The 23,524-nt window shown below is 38.8% G+C and overlaps 1 protein-coding gene across 4 annotated transcripts in view; it reads right to left on the bottom strand.

Moving 5' to 3' along the window:
• Positions 1-11,860: 11,860 nt before the first annotated feature.
• ACER3 (alkaline ceramidase 3) overlaps positions 11,861-23,524 on the bottom strand; it is a 151,527-nt gene continuing 139,863 nt past the window's right edge. For 3 of the 4 annotated variants that reach the window (XM_033207798.1, XM_033207796.1, XM_033207797.1), the window contains exons 8-11: positions 17,229-17,330; positions 15,638-15,742; positions 12,923-12,968; positions 12,074-12,427 (exon numbers count right to left, since the gene is read on the bottom strand). In XM_033207798.1, coding sequence (XP_033063689.1) covers positions 12,374-12,427; positions 12,923-12,968; positions 15,638-15,742; positions 17,229-17,330 — 307 coding nt within the window. In that variant the 3' untranslated portion in view covers positions 12,074-12,373. Of the gene's footprint in view, positions 12,428-12,922; positions 12,969-15,637; positions 15,743-17,228; positions 17,331-23,524 lie in introns of all 4 variants that reach the window. The other variant, XM_033207795.1, reaches the window with a different exon arrangement.

The following is a 23,524-nucleotide window of genomic DNA, read 5'->3' as shown; positions in this document are numbered from 1 at the left end:
ATACCTTTTATTTTTCTCTGTATCTAGGGGTTTGTTCATAAATCAATAAGTAATCTAAGGCTAGCATTATGTTTCCAAGACTTGGTGTTTGCTTAGTACCTAAAGTTTAAAGTTCTAGGCTGGGCACAGTGGCTCACATCTGTAATCCCAGCACTTTGGGAAGCTCAAGTGGGTGAATTGCTTGAGCCCAGTAATTTGCAACTAGCCTGGGCAACATAGTGAAACCTCCTTTCTACAAAAAAAAAAAAAAAAAAAAAAAAATCAGTCGGGTGTTGTGGTGCACACCTGTAGTCCCAGCTATTTGGGAAGCTGAGGTGGGAGGGTTGCCTGAGCCTGGGAGGTTGAGGCTGTAATGAGCCGCAGTAGCACCACTGCACTCCAGCCTGGGCAACAGAGCTAAATAAATAAATAAATAAGTTGGAGTTGTAGCTGCCTAATGCATTAGTTTCTCTTGTTTGATTTTTGTTGTTGTTTTTAAGGCTTTTAGCCAGCAGAAGCTGTGGGTGTTAATTTCAGCCTGTAGTTGATAAGAGGAAAAGCAGGAGGAGGAAAGGGACTCAGTGTCTCTAGGAAGGTGCTCTCTGGGATGGCCCCCACTGCCAAATAACCAGTTCATTTTTTATCTTTTTCAGTAAAAATTTTAGAATGGCTAGCATTTCTAGGTAACGAGATAGGAAGATCTCTCTCTCTCTCTCTCTTTCAGTGTTTGCCTGACAAACTCTTGGTGGTATCAAGCAGCCCCCTATTGTTTTGACCTTACAAATTGTTACTGGAAAAACTTTGGGAGTGACCTCCAGCATACTGGATTCACAGGCAGCTGCTTCCCTTTCCAGGGTGCCCTAATCGACATATGAGGGGTTGGGGTGGGGACCAGGAGCCACCACAGCAAAGAATGCAGCAAAGGAGGCACTGGCCTCAGCAGCCCTGACTCTTGGGAGACACTATGGGACTCTGGTGAAGTGACTCCCCCAAGCGGCTAGGGCTAGGCAGTTAGATCCTTTCCCCGTCTCCTCTTACTGACAAAGAGAGCCGAGTGTCAGATCACCCCTTTCTGACTGTTACTCAGGAGGAATGCTGCTGTCCTAGAGCATGACAGCCCTTGTCTCTCAGTAGTGAGATGGAGGTAGAGCTGCACTGTCCCGGCCGCCTCACTCTGGCTGGACATGAGGACTTCATCATTTATAGCCAATAGAGTCCTGACCACTACTGAGACCCCAGGTCATGGGGACAGCATGCCTAGCTCAAGGGGCAACACACCCCCAAAAGTAGCCCACTGTTTAGGATCCTCGTAATCTCAGGAAGGGAGGCTGAGGTGGAAGGGAAACACGCCTTCCTTGCCCTGTGACGGCTGCAGGGGACTCCAGCGGTTCAGAGGTTGTCTGTAGCCACTGCGGTTTCAGGTGATTCCCCAAGACAGCATGGACAGCAGCAGTAAGCAGATGGCAGAGCAGTGTGATGGAGCGGCAGCAAGCAGGGTGCTGCCCAGACCCCCGGCTGTGTGATACAAAAAGTGAGCCATTCACAGCAGACTTTGGGATTGTGTCCCAGCCGCAACCACAGGCCTGCCAACTACTACAGCTGTTTCCAATGAAACTCTTTGTGTTTCTCTATTCACTTAGCTGATGGCTGCTGGAGACAGTAGCTACCTTAACGGTGATAGAGAAATGTGAATAGTTTCATTCCAAACAGCATCCTCATAGCTTAGTGACTTAGTGGACATTCTGTGAGAATGTTCATCTCTCATCTCTCGGACTCCTTGTCCCTCTTACTAATTTACATGGGGGAGGTGGCTGGATGAGAAGTTTGAAGGGGGAAGGAGGTGGGAGGAAGAGAGAGAGAAGGGAAGGGACTGAGTGCAGGTTTCTGATGGGGATAGTAGATGTATCTAGAGGATTAGGAAAGCCCTAAGACTCACAGGCAACTTCATGGTGGGTGAAGGACTAAAAGGAGCTGGGAGTACTAATTCAATCTGAGAACAAATGAGGGCAAGAGAGCAGCCCCAGGGAGGGACATGACCAATTTCCTCCCAATCTGTGCCCCACTCATGAGAGTCCAGAGCAGGTTGACTGAATGACTAAATGAATTTTGTTGTTTTCTTCAAGCCCCCTAAAAACTAATCTTTTCTCCTTGGCAGATACATCTTTCAGGAAATTTGGGAATGATTTGAAGTGGGGAGAAAGTTAAATGGGGGTAAGGTTATTGGAATAAAATGAACAGACTTTAAGACAAACAGCTCTGACGTCTCCAGAGGGTTTCCGGAATGGCCAGGGAGGAACTTAGATGTATGTAGTGGGTGTGAGCGCCAAGCATGGCTTCGGAAAGGTGTGTACTGTTCAGAGACGGAGTTAATGCATTTATGACACCTTTTCAGCCTTCCCCTTTACCATGGGTGGGTGTTTTAATCTAGCAGAAAAAGTCTCAGTCCAGTGCATGTTCTGCCACACCCTAGGCTGAAAAACTGGGGCGGGATAATGCAGAAAAACCCGTCTCCACCTTGAAGGCAAACAGGTTCTGTGGGCACAGGCCAGCACCTGATGACCAGGAAGGGGAGAAGGCCGGATAGTCCCTTGTTCCAGGTTGCACTGGTCAGTGAGAGAGGGAAGAGGGGTTGACTCCTCTCGTTTGTCCAGTTTTGAGGTACCCCTACAGGCCCAGACCAGGCAATCTCATAGGAAAGATACCATTCAGAAACTGTTATGATTAGATTCACACTACACCATGGTGCTAACCCCTAAGACAATTCTACATTTCACAGATGTAGAACCCAAAATTTAGTTGTGACTTGGCCACAACCACACAGCTTTTCAGTGGAGGACCAGGATCCTAAGCTAGGTCTTCAGACGCCCCAAAAGGAGATAACTTTTCTAACAGTAAGTACCCTCTCAGGATTAATGCCAGTGGGCTCCAGCTTGGAGCCTGCTGTTTCAGTGCAGTGTCATGTCAGGGTTATTGCCTTCTACCCCTCAGCCATGTAGCTATCTCTGCTGACAGCCACTGTGTCTCCAGCCCAGCCACAGACATCCAGACTTTGAGGAACTAGAACCCAGGCCCTCACCCAGGCTTCCTTTCCAAGTGACTGGTGATTCTCTTTGGTTTGAGATGCTCTTTTCTTCAAAAATTCCTCTACCTAATCCTTAAATGGTTTGGTTTCTAGGACTCAGTCTGAGACCTTCTTTTCTTCCGTGATCTCATCCACTTCCATTTCAATTAATATGTATGTCCATGATTCTTTTTTTTTTTTTTTTGAGACAGAGCCTTGCTCTGTTGCCCAAGCTGGAGTACAGTGGCACGATCTCAGCTCACTGCAACCTCCACCTCTGGGGTTCAAGCAATTCTCCTTCCTTAGCCTCCCAAGTAGCTGGGATTACAGGCACACGCCACCATGCCTGGTTAATTTTTGTATTTTTTTAAGTAGAGACGGGGTTTTACCATGTTGGTCAGGCTGGTCTCGAACTCCTGACCTCTTGATCCACCCACCTTGGCCTCCCAAAGTGCTGGGATTACAGGTGTGAGCCACTGTGCCAGGACCCATCATTCTTAAATTTACATCTTCAGCTCAGATCTCTCAGCTGAGCTCCAGATCCACATTTATTATCTTTAAGCTCTCTGCCAGGATGTCTAACACAGTCTACAAACTCTGCAAATCCCAAGTGTACTCTATAATACCCTAAACCTTCTTCCCATGTACCTCTGATATATTGGAGTTCCTATCTCCACTGCCACTATCCACCGTTCTTCCTCTATCTGGTATCCCTACATCCATACTGGCTCCCTTTAATTCATCCTCCATCTTTTCCAGGGCTTTCCAAATTCAAATTCTTTTTTTTTCTTTCAAAGATGATGTCTCTGTTGTCCAGGCTGGAGTGCAGTTGATTTTAGCTCATTGCAGCCTGGAACTCCTGGGTTCAAGCGATCCTCCCACCTCAGCCTCCTGAGTAGCTGGAACTACAGGTGAGTGCCACCACACATGTCTACTTAAACTTTTTTTGTAGAGATGGGGTCTCGTTGTGTTGCCCAGGCTGGTCTTGAACTCCTGGTCTCAAGCAGTCCTCCCACCTTGGTCTTCCAAAGTGTTGGGATTACAGGCATGAGCCACTGCACCAGGACAACCAAATTCAAATTTGTAAGATGGCTTTTAAAGCCCTGTGTGACGTCATTCCAGCCCATCTCTCCGGAAACTCACCTCTGGTTCCCTCTGCTATAAACGGCCTTTCCCCTACCTTCCTTAATACCTCTCATCCTTCAGTTCTTGGTGTAGATATTCGTCTTCAGGGATGTCTTTCCTACTTCAGCTCCCTCGTATTCCCTCCTAGAACTCTCTATACCCTTCCTTATGACACTCATCCAAAATGTAATTGGCACAATTACTTGTGAGACACTAAGTGCCATGAGGGCAGGTATGTGTCTTATTTCTCACTGTATTCCTAGTGCCTAATAACAGACCTTCAAGTTTATTGAATGGATGGCACATAGTAGGGCTCAATAAATGGATCCCCCCATTTTCTGCTTTCTCATTTCCTTTGAGAATCAACCCTTACTTTGGGATTAGGCCACGCTATCAAGTGAGACAGGTCTTGCTTTCTGTCTCACCTAAGACCCACTTGAGGTAGACTGCATTCCAGTCTAGAGCAAAAGAAAGGAAAAAAGCTGAAAAGGCCACCCCAGAACTGCGCTAGAGAGAAGCTCAGAGTAAGTTCATAGAATTTGCTAAATCAAATGACAGATGCCTTTGTTAGGCAGGTGTGTATTGTTCAGGGTGAAATCAAGCCATCCAAACTCCTTTTCAGCCATTCCCTTCACAAAGCACAGCCCAAATGGCTTTGCACACTCATGTCTGTGTTTTGTCAGGTAAAGGTTCCTGTTTCACCTCTTGCCAGCATCCATCTGTTCATCCAGACAAGGCTGCCCCACCCTGACACACAAAGGAGGGACTAGCTGAAGAATCAACCATATGGTCAGCAATGACTAAAACCACCCATTCCAGCAGGCTTGGCTAAGAAAGCTAATATTTGAAAAGCTGTGGTTTGAGGAACTAGGTGAGTTATAGGAAATTCTAATTTGTTTTACATCTTGTAGATGGTACTTCAGTTAAAGTTATAAACCACAGACACACATGGCTTATGCAGGACCATTTTTTCTGTTCCTGATCTGTCCCTCTTCATTGTATGAAGCTGGATGGTTCATGTGTTTACTTCACAGCTCCTAAAGTTGAAGATGCTGTGTATTTAAATATATAAATGTTTAATTAAAAAATGATTAGCTTTTAACCTTGTAACATACTCAGGCTTGGAGTAGAAAGGTACTGCAGTACAGTGTTAGGAGCCCAGTGACAAAGAATTCCCAGGATAATGACTGGATGCCATTTCCATGAAGAGGCTTGCTGCTGGCCTGTACTGCCAGCTTAAGCAAACTGGGAAAAGATGTGTCCTCTGAGATGCAACCCTATCTTTGGCAGGCTGAGCACAGGCTAGATTTCAGCCCCTCATTCACCCTCCTTCCTCTCTCAACTGGGTGCCTTTGTGTAGTACAGGAACTCTCTAATTACACATAGTAGCCCTGCCTTTATATGAATGTATAGATTTAAAAAATATAAATCAGGGATGAAACACTACCAGTAGTCTTATTTAAAACAATATCATTTAATTTAATATTTTCACCTATGAGAGGTAATGAATGCAGAAATATAGTCTCCATTTTAGTAGACTAGAAAAAAATACATTATCCTACTATTTTCTAGAAAAATGATTGTGGCATTAGAAAATCAAATGGAAAAAGTGAATAAGCAGACTGAGATTACCTGAAAATAAGTTAGTTGCTAATAAGATTCAGTATAATGTATGTTTATTAAATAATCGCTACTAGAACAAACATCTGCGACAACTATGAAGGTAGGAAATGCTGTATTAGCTTGAACAGTTTATCTGCTGGTCACATTGATAAGTGACTCAAATATTAAAAGTATGGAAATACATGACGGTGAACAATGCCACATGAGTACATTAAGCAAAAATAGATAATGGCCTCTATATCTTAGAACAGGCTCACTTATTCATTGGCATGAATAATTTAGCTCTAAAAAGAAAAATCCAAAAGAAGCCAAGACTAACTGTGGAAAGGACTTTGAACTTTTCCTTTTAGACAGTTAAGAACGAAAAAAGTATACATGACTACCACAGCTTGACAACTACCATGTGGCACATTTTATATGACATGAGAAAAAATGGTCAAACTTTCTGGAAGTCAAAAGCTGAGGGCAACTAGCATTTTTGGATTTTATAGTATAGAATGGAATTCCCTTTATATTGAAAAGTAAATCATGGACCTTGCACATAGTAATTTTTCTCAAAGGTTTAGGCACTTTGCAACAGGCTATTGCCAATCTAGAAAAACTGATGTGAAAAAATAATTCAGTCATGTAAATATTAAATACAAATCATGTGATTACATTCAACAAAGACATGAGATGTCTTAAATGGATAACATATTTTCATTCTGACAAATGCACACTAGAATAACCTTGCAGAGAAATATAGTTGGGCAGTACCACTGTACTGTACCACTGTACCACTTGCTGACGGTCTAGAGCAGGGGAGGCAAACTCCCCAGTCAGAGTTAGTAAACATTTTAGGCTTTGCAGGTTACATACAGTTTCTGTTGCATATTCTTCTTCTTTCTCTGTTTAAACATTTTTAAAACATAAAAGCCAGTTGGGTGCAGTGGCTCACGCCTGTAATACCAGGACTTTGGGAGGCCAAGGCGGGTGGATCACTTGAGGTCAGGAGTTCAAGACCAACCTGGCTAACCCAGCGCTACTAAAAATACAAAAATCAGCCAGGCATGGTGGCATGGTGGCATGTGTCTGTAGTCCTAGCTACCTGGGAGGCTGAGGCAGGAGAATCGCTTGAACCTTGGGAGGCAGAGGTTGCAGTGAGGTGAGATCCTGACATTGCACTCCAGCCTGGGTGACAGAGAGAGACTCTGTCTCAAAAAAAAAAAAAAAAAAAAAAAAAAAAAAAAAAATAGATCAATAATATATATAAATAAATTTATATATATATATAAAATAAAATGAAAAAACCATTCTTACCTTGCAGGCCATACACCTGCAGCCTGGATTTGGCTCATGGGTTGTAGTTTACCAACCCCTAATCTAGACCCCTTTGATATTATGACACATTTTTATCATTTTCTTTTAGGCACAGATGATCTGTGAATGAATGCTTACAGGGAACCATATGTATATGCTTAAAGATTTCTCTAATAAATATGGCTGCTGCAACTTTAGAGTTAATTCTGCAAACTCAATTTAAAAGTGATGACCTACAGATCTGGCATTGCTAGATGTTTCAGAAGCTTTATGATAATTTTGTGAATATTTAAGATACCAATGACTAAATTCAGTTCAAGTATCAACACTACATTGTTAAAGCAATGAAGCAGGCCTTGTAAGGGTTGAAAAGGAGCTGAATGCAGAGCACAGTGACCTGTGGCTGGTGCTATACTGACTGATGGCTGCTGAGCTAGAGTGTGGGAATTTTAGGTCACTTGCAGCCTGTAACTGAATTTCTTGATTTGGATTTTAGGGTTTTCTATTTAAAAAAAAATTCTTGTGACCAGTCTTCTACACTAGCCGCCTTTGAAATCAGGTAGTAATTAGCTGAATTTAATGATAAAATGAAGACCTTGAGAAATAATATTTGTTATTTAAAGTACATGAAAATGGGTGGTCAGTACTGCTTAGCTTTCCTCCAAAATGGCTGAATGTGTATCACAGCAACAGAAATGCTGTAGCTAACAAACGACTTAAGTTCTTGAGTGATCTGTCTTCTCCTTAGCTGCTCTGCTGGCCTATCAGAGAAGACTCTGCCTTGGTGAAACTTGTTGTCCCTTACAGTTTCCACTTTTGTTTCAGCAATGTCAAGGTTTCATACTCAAGGCAAAAGTTTACAGTCCAAAGTCAGAGATTTATCGTCAGTTTGAATTTCAAGTGTAGAAGTGTCCATATCTGGGTATATGAAGCTGACTGAGCTGATAATTTTGGAGAAATGGTGAAATTCAGTGGAATGCTCCCAAGGACCTCAACACCACCAGTGGCTTCTCCATGTAGCAATTACATAGTTAGATATTTTAACAAGTATTTCCTTATTTTTTATTTTATTATTATTATTTTTTGAGACAAGGTCTCACTCTGTTGCCCAGGCTGGCTGGAGTGCAACAGTTAAAAGACAGTATTGAAAATTTCCAGTCAGCTGGGTCAAGATGACATGATTCCTTTTTTTTTTTTTTTTTCCCATTTTGCAGCTCCTTCCATAAAGAGGTCATAAAGGGGTTTAACTACTTTAAATCAAATTTTAGTCTTTTTTTTTTTTTTTTTGAGATGGAGTCTTGCTTTGTTGCCTAGGCTAGAGTGCAGTAGTGTGATCTCGGCTCACTGCAAGCTCCACTTCCCGGGTTCACGCCATTCTCCTGCCTCAGCCTTCCAAGTAGCTGGGACTACAGGTGCCTGCCACCAGGCCCTGCTAATTTTTTGTAGTTTTAGTAGAGACAGGTTTTCACCATGTTAGCCAGGATGGTCTTGATCTCCTGACCTTGTGATCCGCCCCCCTTGGCCTCCCAAAGTGCTGGGATTACAGGCATGAGCCACCACGCCTGGCCCATTATTTTTAAATAGTTAGAACTTAGTGAATAAGCTATAATTGTAGACACTGAAAAACAAGACAAAGTGATCAGACTAATTATAGCACTGATAGGATGCAAAATGGAAGACAGAGGTAGATCTCCAAACAGCCACACAGGTGGAAATTCCAATTATATATAGGTTCTCTTTGAAATGTCAGTTTTACATAAATACTTATCCAGCAGCACATTATAAACCACAGGGCCAAAGCAATTTCTTATCACGTAAACATGGAGTTCGTAGCTAAAACTCAAATTTAGCAACAAATAATTGTTTTCATAGGACTCATAAGATAACCTTAAATTGTTAGATGCTTTTAGGGCATTGGCTAATTCAGAACTGGCTGGTATTATAACAGAACTTAATTTTTGCAAGCATTTAAAGATTTTCATGCATTATGTACCCGAAGTTTTTGTCTCTTAATTTTCTTTGAACCACACCTCTTATCCTTATAAGAAAAACCCTCTTAGAGTAAGGGAAGCCCAAATTAACTGTCCTAAAATTTTGCATTATATTTAAACCATATGATTTACTTCTGTCAAACTAAATACTACTATTTGGGTTCTCACTTGTAGATTATTTAAAAACAAATGTTTTTCCTGTTAATTATCAATGCATTTCCTATCACAAGGATTAAAAAGATCACTTCAGGTGGTGGGGATGTTTCATGAAACACCACGGTGGGGAGTAGATAGTGGGCAGGCAGAGTGACCAATCAGCTTAACCTCCTTTCACCTAGCTGTTCTTTAAAAAAACAAAAATCAAAGTCAAATTGCTTTCAGTTTTTCAGAGTGAAAATGGAGGCACAAGAAGGATATTCAGATGTGCAAGCAAATTGCTTCTTTTATATCCTCATAAAGTATTTTCTTTTCTCTTTTCTTTTTTTTTGAGACGGAGTCTCGCTCTGTCACCCAGACTGGAGTGCAGTGGTGCGATCTCAGCTTACTGTAACCTCTGCCTCCTGGGTTCAAGGAATTCTCCTGCCTCAGCCTCCCGAGTAGCTGGGACCACAGGCACGCGCCACTACGCCTGGCTAATTTTTGTATTTTTAGTAGAGACGGGGTTTCACTATGTTGGCCAGGGTGGTCTCGAACTCTTGACCTCAAGTGATCTACCAGCCTTGGCTTCCCACAGTGCTGGGATTACAGGCATAAGCCACCATGCCCAGCCTCACAAAGTATTTTCTAAAATATAATTTGCTGTAGGGTTCACAGATGAGCACTGTTCACATTAGGTGATATGCAAACACATCATTATTGGCTCAGCAGGAAACAGACTTTTTGTACACTCTAGTTAACATGAAGTTTTCCAATAAAACAAATGACAGTGGGAGGGGGTAGTGAGGAATCCAACCCTGTAATGTCTACCTAGAATCCGAATAGGAAAAAATAAAGCTATTGAAATAAAGATAATTTAGTAATATCCTATAAGTCACCAGTGATTTCCATAAAATGCTGCACAGACACAAAGTCTTGAGTGTGTTACTTAGTTGTTGAAAAGAGAGCCTTGTGTGAGGCACAGCTGATTTGGAACATTAAAGAGCCTGGCTTCCCTTTCTGCTTTCCATTCTCCCAATAGAAACAAGGGTCTTCAAAGAATTGGCCAGTCTTACAGGTCACCTCGGGGTATAGATGACTCTCCACTATGGTGCTGGGCAATTTTATTGAACAGGTGGCCACTGGTGGTGATGGCTAAACCACTCATTAAACAAATTGCTCTAAATGGCCTCAGTATGAAGGTGTGCTCTCTGTACCCTTAATCTGACTTTAATTCTGCAGAACCTCAGTCTTACCATGTTTAACAGCATTGCCATGTAGGACATGCCTTTATCCTACACTGTATATATATTCTTTACGCAGAAGTATATCTAACTGAAAAGTATAAAAGTATAATGGTGGAAAACAAATGAATTTAAAAATGTATGATGGCTGATAGCCCAGGTAACTGCAGGCGAAATGTAACCAGAAGTCAGAATCTCGGGGCAAAATCAAGTACAGCTGTGTATTTGTGGGCTGTGCCTTCAAATAGTTTAGTTTTATACCCTCTTAAGGCAGAACCAAAGTTCTCTTAATGTTTTGGCAAGTGTTTTTCTTCCTGGAGGATCATAAAAGCAGGTGGAAGAATCAGTCTAATGGTCTAATGGTTTGTTGGGCATGCTAAGGGAAGGATGTCAGCTTGACATCTTTGGATACTTGGTTAAAAACTAAGGCTAGTAGGTGAAGAAAAACAGAATAGTTTTTGGTTTTAAATTTGTACAAAGGCTACTTACTGAATACTGGAAAAAATGACAAAAGTGTTTTACCATCTTTGCATAAGAAAAAAAAGATTTTCCTTTTGAAACTAGCTCAGGATTTAATCTTGAGTCATGTCATCATGTGGTAAAAACAATCTGGATTTTACAATAATTTATAAAAAGCAAAAAAAGTCATAAAAATGCTAAATGATGCAGAGCTACAAATATGATGATACATGAGCAGAGGGGTCAAATCAGATTTTTACTTCAGGCAGGTGTTATGTTTGTGAAAAGTGATGCAATTTGTAATACATTCAAATGCAAATTAGAACTAGCTGCCTTACGATGAGATTTCACTGTCATTTCTTATCACCCTAATTTTTGTGGGTTCTGTAGGTTTCAAGTAACAGAAACTTACATCTATTTCCTTTAGAAAATTAAGGAGCAGATATGCTTTATGTAAATAGGATTCTGATCATTTTAGCTTTAGTTAACGCAACACACTTCCCTGGGCACAACCATGACCTCGCTGAGAACTGGAAAATATTGCATAATTAAAAAAATCGGAGTGTAATGACATTCCCTGACAACTTCAAATAAGTTATGTGAGGAGGATGAACTATGGGTAGTCTAGACCACCAGTCCTATTTGTCTAGCCATAGAAACAGTGACAACTTAAAGATCTGCAAAGATCAGAGCAGAGCTGGCTGAAGGCACAACATTCTATACATGTCCTCATGGAGCTTCAGAAAGGTTATAAGATGACCCACTCATTCTGGTTGGCTGTTGCTATAGGCGGACACCATAAATCCTGGGATGTGGTTAAGTATTGAACCGGGGGCAGGTCTGAGCTTGCTTATGATCCTCTGACTAGCCCTGGAACAGACAGCGAAGAACTACACAGAATCCCACAGCTAGCTCGCTCTCTCTTCTCTCTCTCTCTTTTTTTCTTACCTTTGAGAACCATCCATGAGATTAATACAATATTAATCAAATATGACAAAGCTGAGTGCTGGCTCACAGCTAACCATCAGGATATGGGGTTTTGTTGGCCCTTAGCTGACTGTTTGCATTATTTAATCAAATATTAAGAAAAGTATAATTCACATGCAACCCTTGGCAAAAAGAAAAAAAGATTAATTCCTTAAAACCAGCACAAACTGTTAACCTGTTAAGAAAAGCCCAATTGTTTCTGCATTTGAAGCATACACACACATCATCTCTGTTTCTTTATAAACTGGAGCATGAAAGGAGGAGGGGACAAATGAGATAATGCCATGAACTAAACACCCAGCAGGCCTCACTTCTTAATTCTTTTTGTGGAGTGGGTGGCAGCATTAGTCAGAAAGTCACTCCTCTGCTATGATGGTCATGACATAGTTGAACTTGTAGATCTTTAAGGATTTCCTTATTTATTCTGCCAGGTCTATGGTAGGTGCTTGTTTTCTTGGTGGAATGATTCATCAATGCTTCCTGAGAGGCTCAAACAGGATCACTGGCCAGATTCCAAAGAGAAACTGTTTGGGGACAAATTAGGACAAAATGAGAAAAGACAAAACTGTTCCATGTTATCCCTGAAAAAGAATGAGAAAGAATCCATGGGGCTGTGACTATACATAGGTTTGCTAGTGATTGTCCTGGTATTAGTAGCCTAAGCACAGTTTATTCCTTCTAGACTTGGACCAGATATCAGAGAGTATTTTTATTGAGTTTATTTAAATGTATTAAGCTTTGACTGTCAAACATGGAGCTGGGCATATAAATTATCTTTGATCTTTAAAACAACTCTGCAATGTAGTTATTACCAGCTCAATTTTATTGTTGAAGAAACTAAGGCTTAAAGAGATTTGTCCAAGAACATGCAGTAGTAAATGAAAGATTCAATGCCTTTGGTTCCAAAGCCTGTGTTTGTTCCACTACCTTTCCAAACTCCCCTTTCTTCTTCCACCTCCATCCTATACTCCCAGTACCATATCCCCAACACACACACAGGACCTAAGAAGTGGACTTACCTTCACTTTTGGCCTATATCTCAGGTAAAGTGTTCTTGTATACAAACTGAAAGAAAAGTGGGAGGGGGAAAGCTTTTCAGATTCATTTTTAATTCATACAAACTGGTGTACTGACAAACTTAACCATAGTGCTTCTGCATGTACAAAGCAAAAAAAAAAAAAAAAAAAACATGAGTATATGCTTCATTTGTTCAGCAACTGGTTTTTTTTGAGCACCTACTCAAAATACTCAGTAAACCATGCTGTAAATGGATGTGCTATAATCTAGGCTTTGATGTTCCATTTTATACAGCACAAGCAGAGTACATTTAGCATAATTCTTAAGGGCCATAGGACTTTGAAAATAGAAAATGAGCACTGACTTCAACTTAAGGTCATCAGCTACATTAGCTCCAAACAAGAGAGTCACAACATGTCCTTTGAAGCTTTGAAGCCAGGCATTGATTTCTCCTCTCTAGCTATGAAAATCCTAGATGGTATCTTCTTCCAGTAGAAGGCTGTTTCATCTACATTAAAACTCTGTTGTTTAGTGTAACCACTTTCATCAATAATCTTAGCTAGATCTTCTGGATAACTTGCTGCAGCTTCACCTTGCGCTTTTATGTTATGGAGATGGCTTCTTTCCTTAAGCCTCATGAACCAATCTCTGCTAGCTTCAAACTTTTCTTCTGCAGCTTCCTTACTTCTCTCAGCCTTCACAGAATTGAAGTGAGTTGGGGCCTTGATCTGGATTAGGCCTTGGCTTAAGGCAATGTTGTGGCTGGTCTGATCTTTTATCCAGACTACTAGAAATTTCTACACATCAGAAATAATGCTGTGTCACTTTCTCATTATTCATGTGTTCTCTAGAGGAGTACTTTTAATTTCCTTCAAAAACTTTTCCTTTGCCTTCACAACTTGGCCAACTGTTTGGCACAAGAGGCCTACCTTTTGGCCTATCTCAGCTTTCAACATACGTTCCTCACTAAGCTTAATCATTTCTAGCTTTTGATTTAAAGTGAGAGATGTCTAACTCTTCCTTTCACTTGAACACTTAGAGGCCACTGTAGGGTTATTAATTGGCCTATTTTAAACTTTGTTTTCTCTTAGGGAATAGGGAGACTGGAGGAGAAGGAAAGAGACTGGGGAATGGTCAATTGGTGGAGCAGTCAAAACATACAACATTTATTAAGTTCACTGTCTTATATGTGCATGGTTTGTGGTGCCTCAAAACAATTACAATAGTAACATCAAAGATCACTGATCACAGGCCAGGCACGGTGGCTCACACCTGTAATCCCAGCATTTTGGGAGGCCGAGGTGGGATGATCACTTGAGGTCAGAAGTTTGAGACCAGCCTGACCAACATGGTGAAAGCCTGTCTCTACTAAAAGCACAAAAATTAGCCAGGCGTGGTGGCGCATGCCTGTAATCCCAGCTACTTGGGAGGCTGAGGCAGGAGAATCACTTGAACCCAGGAGACGGAGGTTGCAGTGAGCCAACATCGTGCCACTGCACTCTAGCTTGGGGGAGACTCTGTCTCCAAAAAAAAAAAAAAAGAAAAAAGAAAAGAAAAAAGATCACTGAGCACAGATTACCATAACAGATATAATAATAATAATAAAGTTTGAAATATTGTCAGTATTACAAAAAATAAGACAGAAACATGAAGTGAGCACATGCTGCTGGAAAAATGTCACCTATAAACTTGCTTAGCAGGGCTGCCACAAACTTTCAACTTGTAAAAAATACAATACCTGAAAAGTACAGCAACAACAAAGTTATGCATGTTTTGTTTATTTTGAAATCAAGAAGTGTGATGTTTCATGTCTGCTCTTTTTCAAGATTGATCTGGCTACTTGTGGCCTTTTGTGGTTCCATATGAATGTTAGAATTATTTTTTCTATTTCTGTAAAAAATGTCTTTGGAATTCTAAATGAGATTGCATTGGATCTGTAGATGGCTTTGGGTAGTATGAACATTTTAACAACTTTGTCTTTTAATCCATGAACACAGGATGTCTTTTCATTTGTTTGTGTCTTGCTTACTTTCTTTTATGAATGTTTTGACCTAGTTAGAGGTCTGTTCTATTTCTTCACAACTCAGTCTTGGTAGGTTCTACATTTCTAGGATATTGTCCATTTCTTCTAAGTCATCCAATTTGTTGGCATATAATTGTGTGATTCCTCTTATCTCTGTGGCAGCACTGTAATGTCTCTTCTTTTATTTCTGATTTTATTTATTTGAGTCTTCTGTCTCTTTTTTTTTTGTTAGTCTAGCTAAGATTTGTCAATTCTGGTGATCTTTCAGTATCCCAACTCTTAGTTTCATAGATTTTTAAAAATTTTTCTATTTTGTTTATTTCTGCTCCATGTTATTTCTTTCCTTCTGCCAAATTTGGGCTTAATTTGTTCTTCTTTTCCTAGTTCTTTGAGGTTCATTGAGATTTCTGTTCCTTTTAAATGTGGCATTAATTTCTATAAACTTCTCTTAGTACTGCTTTTGCTGCATCCCATAAGTTTTGGTATGTTGTATTTTTGTTTTCATTTGTCTCAAGGTATTTTCTAATTTTTTGATTTCTTCTCTGACCCAATGTTTGTCCAAGAGTATACTATTTAATTTTCATGTTTGTGAATTTTCTAATGTTTAAAAAGTATTTACATCATCCTATTTGAACAGTAAATAAAAAAAAAAAACAAACTCTAGTACAAGGCTAAAAAAGTCTCTATTTCCTACCTGAAAAGGATGTGAAGATAGGAACCAAGGCCAGTTAAAATATGCCACCATGCATGAAATTGTGTGGTAATACCTATGATAGGTGGTACCTTCTTTCGAAAGTTCCTGTGTGGAAAGAGGGAGAAAATCACCATGTTAAATTTTTAAAATATTTAGCAACTAACGTTGATAGTCTTAGAGCATTTTAAGTATCGTTCTCAAAACAGCAGTTAATTGCCTTAAGTTTCCTGTAGTCTGCCACATTGTTATCCAAAGTACATTCTGAGGAACAGTATTCAACAATGATAATTTATGGTCAATCCGTGTCATCTTAACCCTTAGACACTTTTCTCTCTTATATCTTTTTGAAGCAAATCCCAGATACTATATCATTTTATTTCTAAATATTTTAGTATGTATTTCTAAAATATGGAAACCTCCCTAAAACATAACCACATTTTCACACCTAAAAATAATAATACTCCCTTAATATCATAAAAGATTCAGTTACTGATCATCGAAGTTCCAAATTTCTCATACTTTATTTTTTTAAATAGTTGGTTTGTTTGAATCAGAATCCAAAAAAGGCCAACACATTGTATCTGGTTGATATATCTAAGTCTCTTAATCTATATGTTCCTCCTCTCTCTTTTTTCCTGCCTTTGCAATTTTTTTTTTTTTTGAGACGGAGTCTTGCTCTGTCACCCAGGCTGGAGTCTCCTGCCTCAGCCTCCCAAGTAGCTGGGATTACAGGCACACGTCACGAAGCCCAGCTAATTTTTATATTTTTAGTAGAGACAGGGTTTCACCATGTTGGCCAGGCTGGTCTTGAACTCCTGACCTCAAGTGATCCGCCCCCTCAGCCTCCCAAAGTACTGAGATTACAGGCATGAGCCACCGTGCCTGGCTGTGCCTCTGCAATTTATCTGTCGAAGAGACCAGGTCATTCATTCTGTAGATTTCTCACAGTCTGAATTTTGTTGATTGCCTTCCTGTAGTACTGTTTAGTACCTTCCTCTGTTCTCTGTTTATGCAAAATTGTTAGTTCACAGGATTTGGAGTTGGAATAACCCACCTGTTTAACCTATTCAGCATGCTCATTTCATGGAAAAGAGGGCCAGAAAGACAGTGTCTTAATGACAGACTAGAATCCAGAGACACCTAAGTCTAAGATTCAAACTCCTGGCAATATATGATTGCTGAAAAGATGGTTTACAGCATTTTTAAGAAAATAACATTAAGCATATGAAAGTGTATATTTATATACATATTTTTCATATGCTTATTACAAATCAGTCTTCTTTATTCACTGAAGCAGATCAGGCAGGTTTCAAAGGAATAGTCAACATTTGATTAACTATATAGTTCTGTGATGCCCACACACACAAAACCTAAACCCTACAGAGGTTATGAAAAAGTCTCAGGTACAAAATTTTAGGTAATTTAAACAGGCATTCCAATAATCTAACTTTATTATACTGTACATATCTTTTAAATGTCAACAATAGTAAAAATTCATTTCAGGGCACTATTATTTCTATATGTTTATAAAATTCTCTACTTAATAAAATCTTTCCAAAAATATTTCTGAAGAAATGAAAATATATCTTACCTCAGTGAATCACAAAATATGTTATCTATATTCCAAAATAAAAATCCCAATAGAAATATACCCAATGATGTATAACCCAGTCCTCTAAGCCATGGATAAACCCTGTGGGGGGAAAAAAGAAAAGCAAAATAAAATTTTCTCAAGTCATGTCACGATCAGAAATTGAAGCCATAACTTTCTTCCTTTTTTATAAGGGCTGGGATCTCACTATGTTGCCCAGGCTGGAGTGCAGTGACTATTCACAGGTGTGATCATTGTACATTCCAGCCTCAAATTCCTGTGCTCAAGGGGATCCTCCCATCTCAGTCTCCCGAACAGCTGGGAATACAGACATGTGCTACCTTGCCTGGCAAGAAGACATCACTTTCATTAGAAGGAAAAGTTTTTGTTGATAGTAAAAGCAGACCTATCAAATTTTCTAATAATTTGCCTACTATATGTAGCCATTAAAAGGTGCCGAGAAATAAGCCACGAAAACTTTAATAAATGTATTGGGAAGGTAATCTGAAAGTACCTGATAACTTTTTTGGTCCCATGGAAGAGGCAGGGGGATAGTGGATTAGCTATCAATGTAGGTTGAGTCATATACTCCATGTAAGGCAATGTAGTTACACACACACACACACACACACACGCACACACATATTCATTCATTAAATCACTTAATAATATATATGGAGTGCTGTGTACCAGACATTGTTCTAAGCATTTGGGAAGGTAGTGATCAATAGGTAAAGTTTTTGTTCTCAAAGAATTTACAGTATAGTTGGGGAAGGTAAACAATCAAATACATAATTATAATTGCTTTGAAGAAAAATAAGGCCTGATAAGGAGAGAGTGATATGGGGGTATCATGGACGGGTGTGCATGCACAAACATACCACACACAAAATGTTCAAATAATCCCTGTGAGGCGGGTATTATTATTTTTACTTCACTGATGAGGAAATTGAAGCTTGGTGAGGTACTGAAAATAGTATCAGCTTACCTATGTTTTATAGCTTCAGTGAGGTATAACTGACTTACATTAAAACTATTAAATATATTTAAAGTGTCTATCTGATCAATACATCTGTATATACCCATGAAACCACCACCACAATCAAGATATCCACCACCTCCAAAAGTTCAATTTGCATTTTTTAGAATGCTATATAAATGGAATCATACCATATATACCCCTGATTGTATAGCTTCTTTCATTTTACATAATTCTTTGAGATTCATCTATGTTATTATGTTATCAATACTTCATTTCCTTTTACTGCTGAGTAGGTACTCCATTGTATGGTCACAGCACAATTTGTTTCTCTGTCCAAATGCGGGTTTCCAGTTTTTGACTATTACAAATAAAGCAGCTATGAACATTCACTAATAACACTTTATATAGACATATGTTTTCATTTTTCTTGGGTAAATGGCTAGGAGAAGAATGGCTGGATTGTATGGCAGGTGAATATTTAATTTTTCAAGATAACTGCTACACTGTTTTCCTAAGTGGCTGTACCATTTTACATTCCCACCAGGCATGTATAAGTGTTCCAAATGTTCCACATCTTCATGAGCACTTGGTTTGAAGTCAGTCTTTTTCATTTTAGCTGTTTTAGTAGGTGTGTAGTGGTATCTTACTGTGGTTTTAATTTGCATTTCCCTAATGACTAATGTTTTTGAGCATCTTTCATGTATTTACTACCCATACATCTTCTTTGATACATTGTTGTTTGCCTTCTTATTATTCAGTTGTAAGAATTCTTTCTTTGTCTTACATGTAGGTCCTTTGTTGGATGTATATTTTGCAAGTAGTTTCTCCAAGTCTGTGGCTTACCTTTTATTTTCTGAATACTATATTTTGAAGAACAAAAGTTGGAAATTTTGATAAAGTTCAGTTTGTCAATTTTTTGTCTATAGTTTGTGCTGTTTATTAATAAATCTTTGTCTAACCAAAAATACCTCCTATATTTTCTTTTAGAAGTTCTATAATCTTAGTTTTTACATTTAGAGATATAATTTACATTTGGAAATAGAATTCACTTGTATTAAATTTTTATATTGGTGTGAGGTTGAAGTTCATTTTCTTTGTCCTAAGTATATTCATTTGTCCCAGCAAAATTTGTTGAAAAGATTATCTTTTCTCCACTGAATTACCTTGACATATTTGTTGAAAATCAGGTCAGTATGGGTGTGTGGGTCTATTTTTGGATGTTCTATTGATTTATATTTCATTATTACCACCAATACAACATTGTCTTAGTAGCAGCACAGAGTAAGTCAAGTCATGCAAGTCCTCTAACTTTGTTCCTTTTCAAAAACTGTTTTGGCTATTCGCAGTCTTTTGCATCCCCATGTTAATGTCAGAATCAGTTTCTCCATTTTTACCAAAAAGCCTGCAGAACCTACACATCAGGCATCTTAACAATATTAATTTTTCTGATCCATTAAATGGTATATCTGTCTATTTGTCTAGCTCTTCAATTTCTCTCAACAAAAAAACTGTACTGTGTAGTTTTCAATGTACAGCTCCTACATATTTTGTTAAATTTAATCCTTAAACATTTAATGTATTTTGATGTTATTGTAATTATACTTTACAAAATTTTGTTAATAGTTCACTGCTAGAACAGAGAAATATGATTTTTGAATCACTGACTAGAATCTTGTGCCTCTGCTAAATTTCACTTACTGCTTTTAACAGCTTTTTTTTTTTTTTTTTTTTTTTTTGAGATGGAGTCTTGCTGTCACCAGGCTGGAGTGCAGTGGCTCAATCTTGGCTCACCACAACCTCCACCTCCCAGGTTCAAGTGATTCTCCTGCCTCAGCCTCCCAAGTAGCTGGGATTACAGGTGTGCACCACCACGCCCAGCTAATTTTTGTAGTTTTAGTAGAGATGGGGTTTTACCATGTTGGCCAGGATGGTCTCGATCTCTTGACCTCGTGATCCGCCCACCTCAGCCTCCCAAAGTGCTGGGATTACAGGCGTGAGCCACTACGCCCGGCCCTTTAACAGCTTTTCTTGTACATGTCCTGTGATATTTTCTATACATGATCATGTCATTTGCAAGTAAAATGTTGGGTAGGATTTCCACCAGTATAATGTTGAATAGAAGTAATTATAATATATATCCTAGTTTTATTGTTGATTTTTAAAGGGATTAAAAAAATCCATGTTATAACTAGGTGTTTTATATGCTATAGAATTTATAGGTTAAGAAAGTTCCCTTCTATTATTAGTTTGTAAAGGGTTTTGTTTTGTTTTTGAACATAAATAGGTGTTGAATTTTACAGAATGCTTTAGTCTAAATCTTGGTATGTAATTTTTCTTTTAATTTTTAATTTTAATTTTCTAAAGACTGGTCTGCTTCTGTCCTTTACTTTTTAAATATAGTGAATGGCAATAATACATTTTTCAATTTTGTTTTACTTAACTGTAAGTTAAGTAAACTTAAGTATTGTACAGTTAAGTAAACTGTAAGTATTGGCATATAAGTGAATGTAAAAGGTAATTAGTTTAAAAACAATCAGGAAAGCACAAACCTGGCAATGTATGGAAAAGGCATTATTACTACTGTTTGATGAAGGTTCTCAAGAGAAGATGAGCTTAAGAGTCACAGTCTGGCTTCAATTTTTCAGAGTTTATCATAGCCCCCATTTGGGGAAGGCAAGAATGAGTCCTAAGAAACATAAGCCTCAACACAGTGAAGGCTTCTGGCACTGTGGGTCAGGTACTGAAATATGACAGGAATATGATCAGTGGGGGTAGGGTGCTATCTGTTTTCTGCTTCTAAACTTACTTACCATGGCCAATCTTCAGCTCTCAGGGGCAATTCAAAGCAAAACTCTTCTGTGGGGTAAAATGAATGTCTTTGGTTATCCGGGTAGCAGGGCGGGAAGGGGAGAGCAAGAACATCAGCACATGGTCCATGAAAGGCTAAGGGGACTTACTATCCATATAGTATCAGGTGCAAGAGTGTAGAACACAGAAGGCACTCAATATATGTCTCTCTGTATCTCTCTCTCTCTATCACACTGCTTTATTCTGGACTGCCTGCCTGTCTAGCATACAGCTGTCATCTGAGAAATCCCTTTCCATCACCTGCACCTTAGGAACTGCCTTCACCTCTCTTTTTCCTTGGATCTCCTGTCTTATATCCCATGCACTCCTCCTTTTTGTAGTACTCTCATTTTGGTGAAGCACATCTTTCAGTAGGTTCTTGAGCAGTATTTAATGGGATGTAGGTTTTTTTGAGATCTTGGAATGTATGAAAATATATTTTTCTCTGTATTTTACTGATAGTTTGGCTGCCTGTAGAATTCTAGCTTAGAAATAATTTTCCTTTAGAAATTTGAAGGCACTGGTCTCCTAGTTCCAATGTTGCTTTGGCAAACCCAAAGCCATTCTGATTCCTGATCCTTTGTATATATTCCTGCCTCTCAACTTATATACTTTCTGGAATCCTTCCTTGTTCTGGAACTCTGAAACTGCCATAGGTCTATTTCCATCCATTGTGCTGGGTATCCAATGAGCTCTTTCAGTCTAATAACTCATGCCCATCAATTATATAATGTTTTCTTGAATTAGTTTGGTAATTGCTTCTCTTCCATTTTCTCTGTTCTCTGCCTCTGTCTCCTTTTTGATATTGGTTCTTCTATTCTGGCTCAACATTATCTATTCAGTAATATTTCTATTGAATCTATTCTATCTGCCATTTCTTTCTTTTTATTTTGTCCTATACTCAGAGTGTCTTCTTTAACTGTATCTTTTAAACACTTCAGCTTTTCATTTTATATATTTTTTAATCTTTTTAAAAAATTAGACAGAATTTAAAAGTCTTGCTTTGTTGCCCAGGCTAGAGTGCAGTAGTGTGATCATAGCTCACTGTAACATCAAACTCCAGGGCTCAAGTAATCCTCCCACCTCAGCCTCTCGAGTAATTAGGACCTCAAGAGCATGCCACCATGCCAAACTAGTTATTATTATTATTATTTCTGGTAGAGACAGGGTCTCACAATGTTGCCTGCTGGTCTCAAACTCCTGGCCTCAAATGATCTTCCCACCTTGGCCTCCCAAAGTGTTGAGATTACACTTGGCTCATATTTTTAATTTTTAAGATTTTAAAAATTCTCTGAATGTTCATTAAAAATACCATCCTATTTTTGATTCATAGGCATGGTATATCACTAGGAATATTAATGAATTAATATTTATTGTTTTTGAAGCTTTATTCCTTCTGCATAAGTTGGTTCCTCCTTCCCTTATTATTTGTTTTGACCTCCATCTTTCATATTGGATTCATTCATCATGTGTGACACTGTCGTCTCATTTTTAATAATCTAAAAAGGGAGACTAAAAAGGTGATCATAAAAGCCCTAAGCATGTGGTTGAGGTCTTTGGACTAATAACCATCACTGTAGGGCTATTTTGCTGGGAGAGTTGTTGAGGGAACCCCCAATATCAGTATTTTTAGGTCTTTTAGGTCAACCATATTCCTTAAAAGAAGACTCTTTTTTTTTGCCTAGAGTTCTTTGCAGTCAGCATTAAGAAAGTATAACCTCACCCAGTTTCCCTGATTTCAGTATGCTATTCACATGCTCAATTGTGCCTGGCAAAATTTAGTGTAGACGTATTGTTTACCCTTTCCAGAGAATAAATTTTCAGACTTCTGTAATTACTCATTGCTATGAAATGGATGAGGGGATCTGCTTTTAACCAGTTCTCATTTTAGATCTCTCTTCTATCTCCTTTTCCAAACTGCCTGTTACTGCTAATGCCCAATACTTGAGAAAATTCTGTGATGTAAACTGAAGGTTCCTGGCTCAGAATTTGTCTTTCTTGGGCCTGTTAAGGCAGTTAGTAGTAGTCTATCTATGTTCCAGCTTCTAACATTTTATTGCGTCTCCTCCTTGTGGGCTTATTTCTTTCAAGTAAATTCCTTTGTTGTAGTTTTAGTGGAGTTTTAGAAGGGAGCAAAATTAGATACCTAGTGATTTTCAGTATTGTGTTTCTGTTTTATCTTTCATTAATTTCTGCCCTTTATTTTCATTCTTCATTTATCTTCAGGTGTACTCTATTGATCTGTTTTCTAATTCAAAAAAAAATTTTTTTAAAGGGGTGATGCTAATCTCTGCATTGTTCCAATTTTAGTATATGTGCTGCCAAAGCGAGCTTTGTTTTCTAATTCTTGAAATTGAATGCTTAGTTCATTATATTTCAGCCTATTTCTAAGGTAGACATCTAATGTTATACATTTCCATCAAAGAACCATTTTACCTATATCCTACTTAGATTTGTAGAATTTTCA

Source organism: Trachypithecus francoisi, unplaced genomic scaffold (genome assembly GCF_009764315.1).
Source record: "Trachypithecus francoisi isolate TF-2019V2 unplaced genomic scaffold, Tfra_2.0 Lachesis_group8, whole genome shotgun sequence".
Classification (NCBI taxonomy): domain Eukaryota; kingdom Metazoa; phylum Chordata; class Mammalia; order Primates; family Cercopithecidae; genus Trachypithecus; species Trachypithecus francoisi.
Note: the sequence above shows the minus strand (reverse complement) of the source record. Positions and strands in the feature narration are given on the sequence as shown.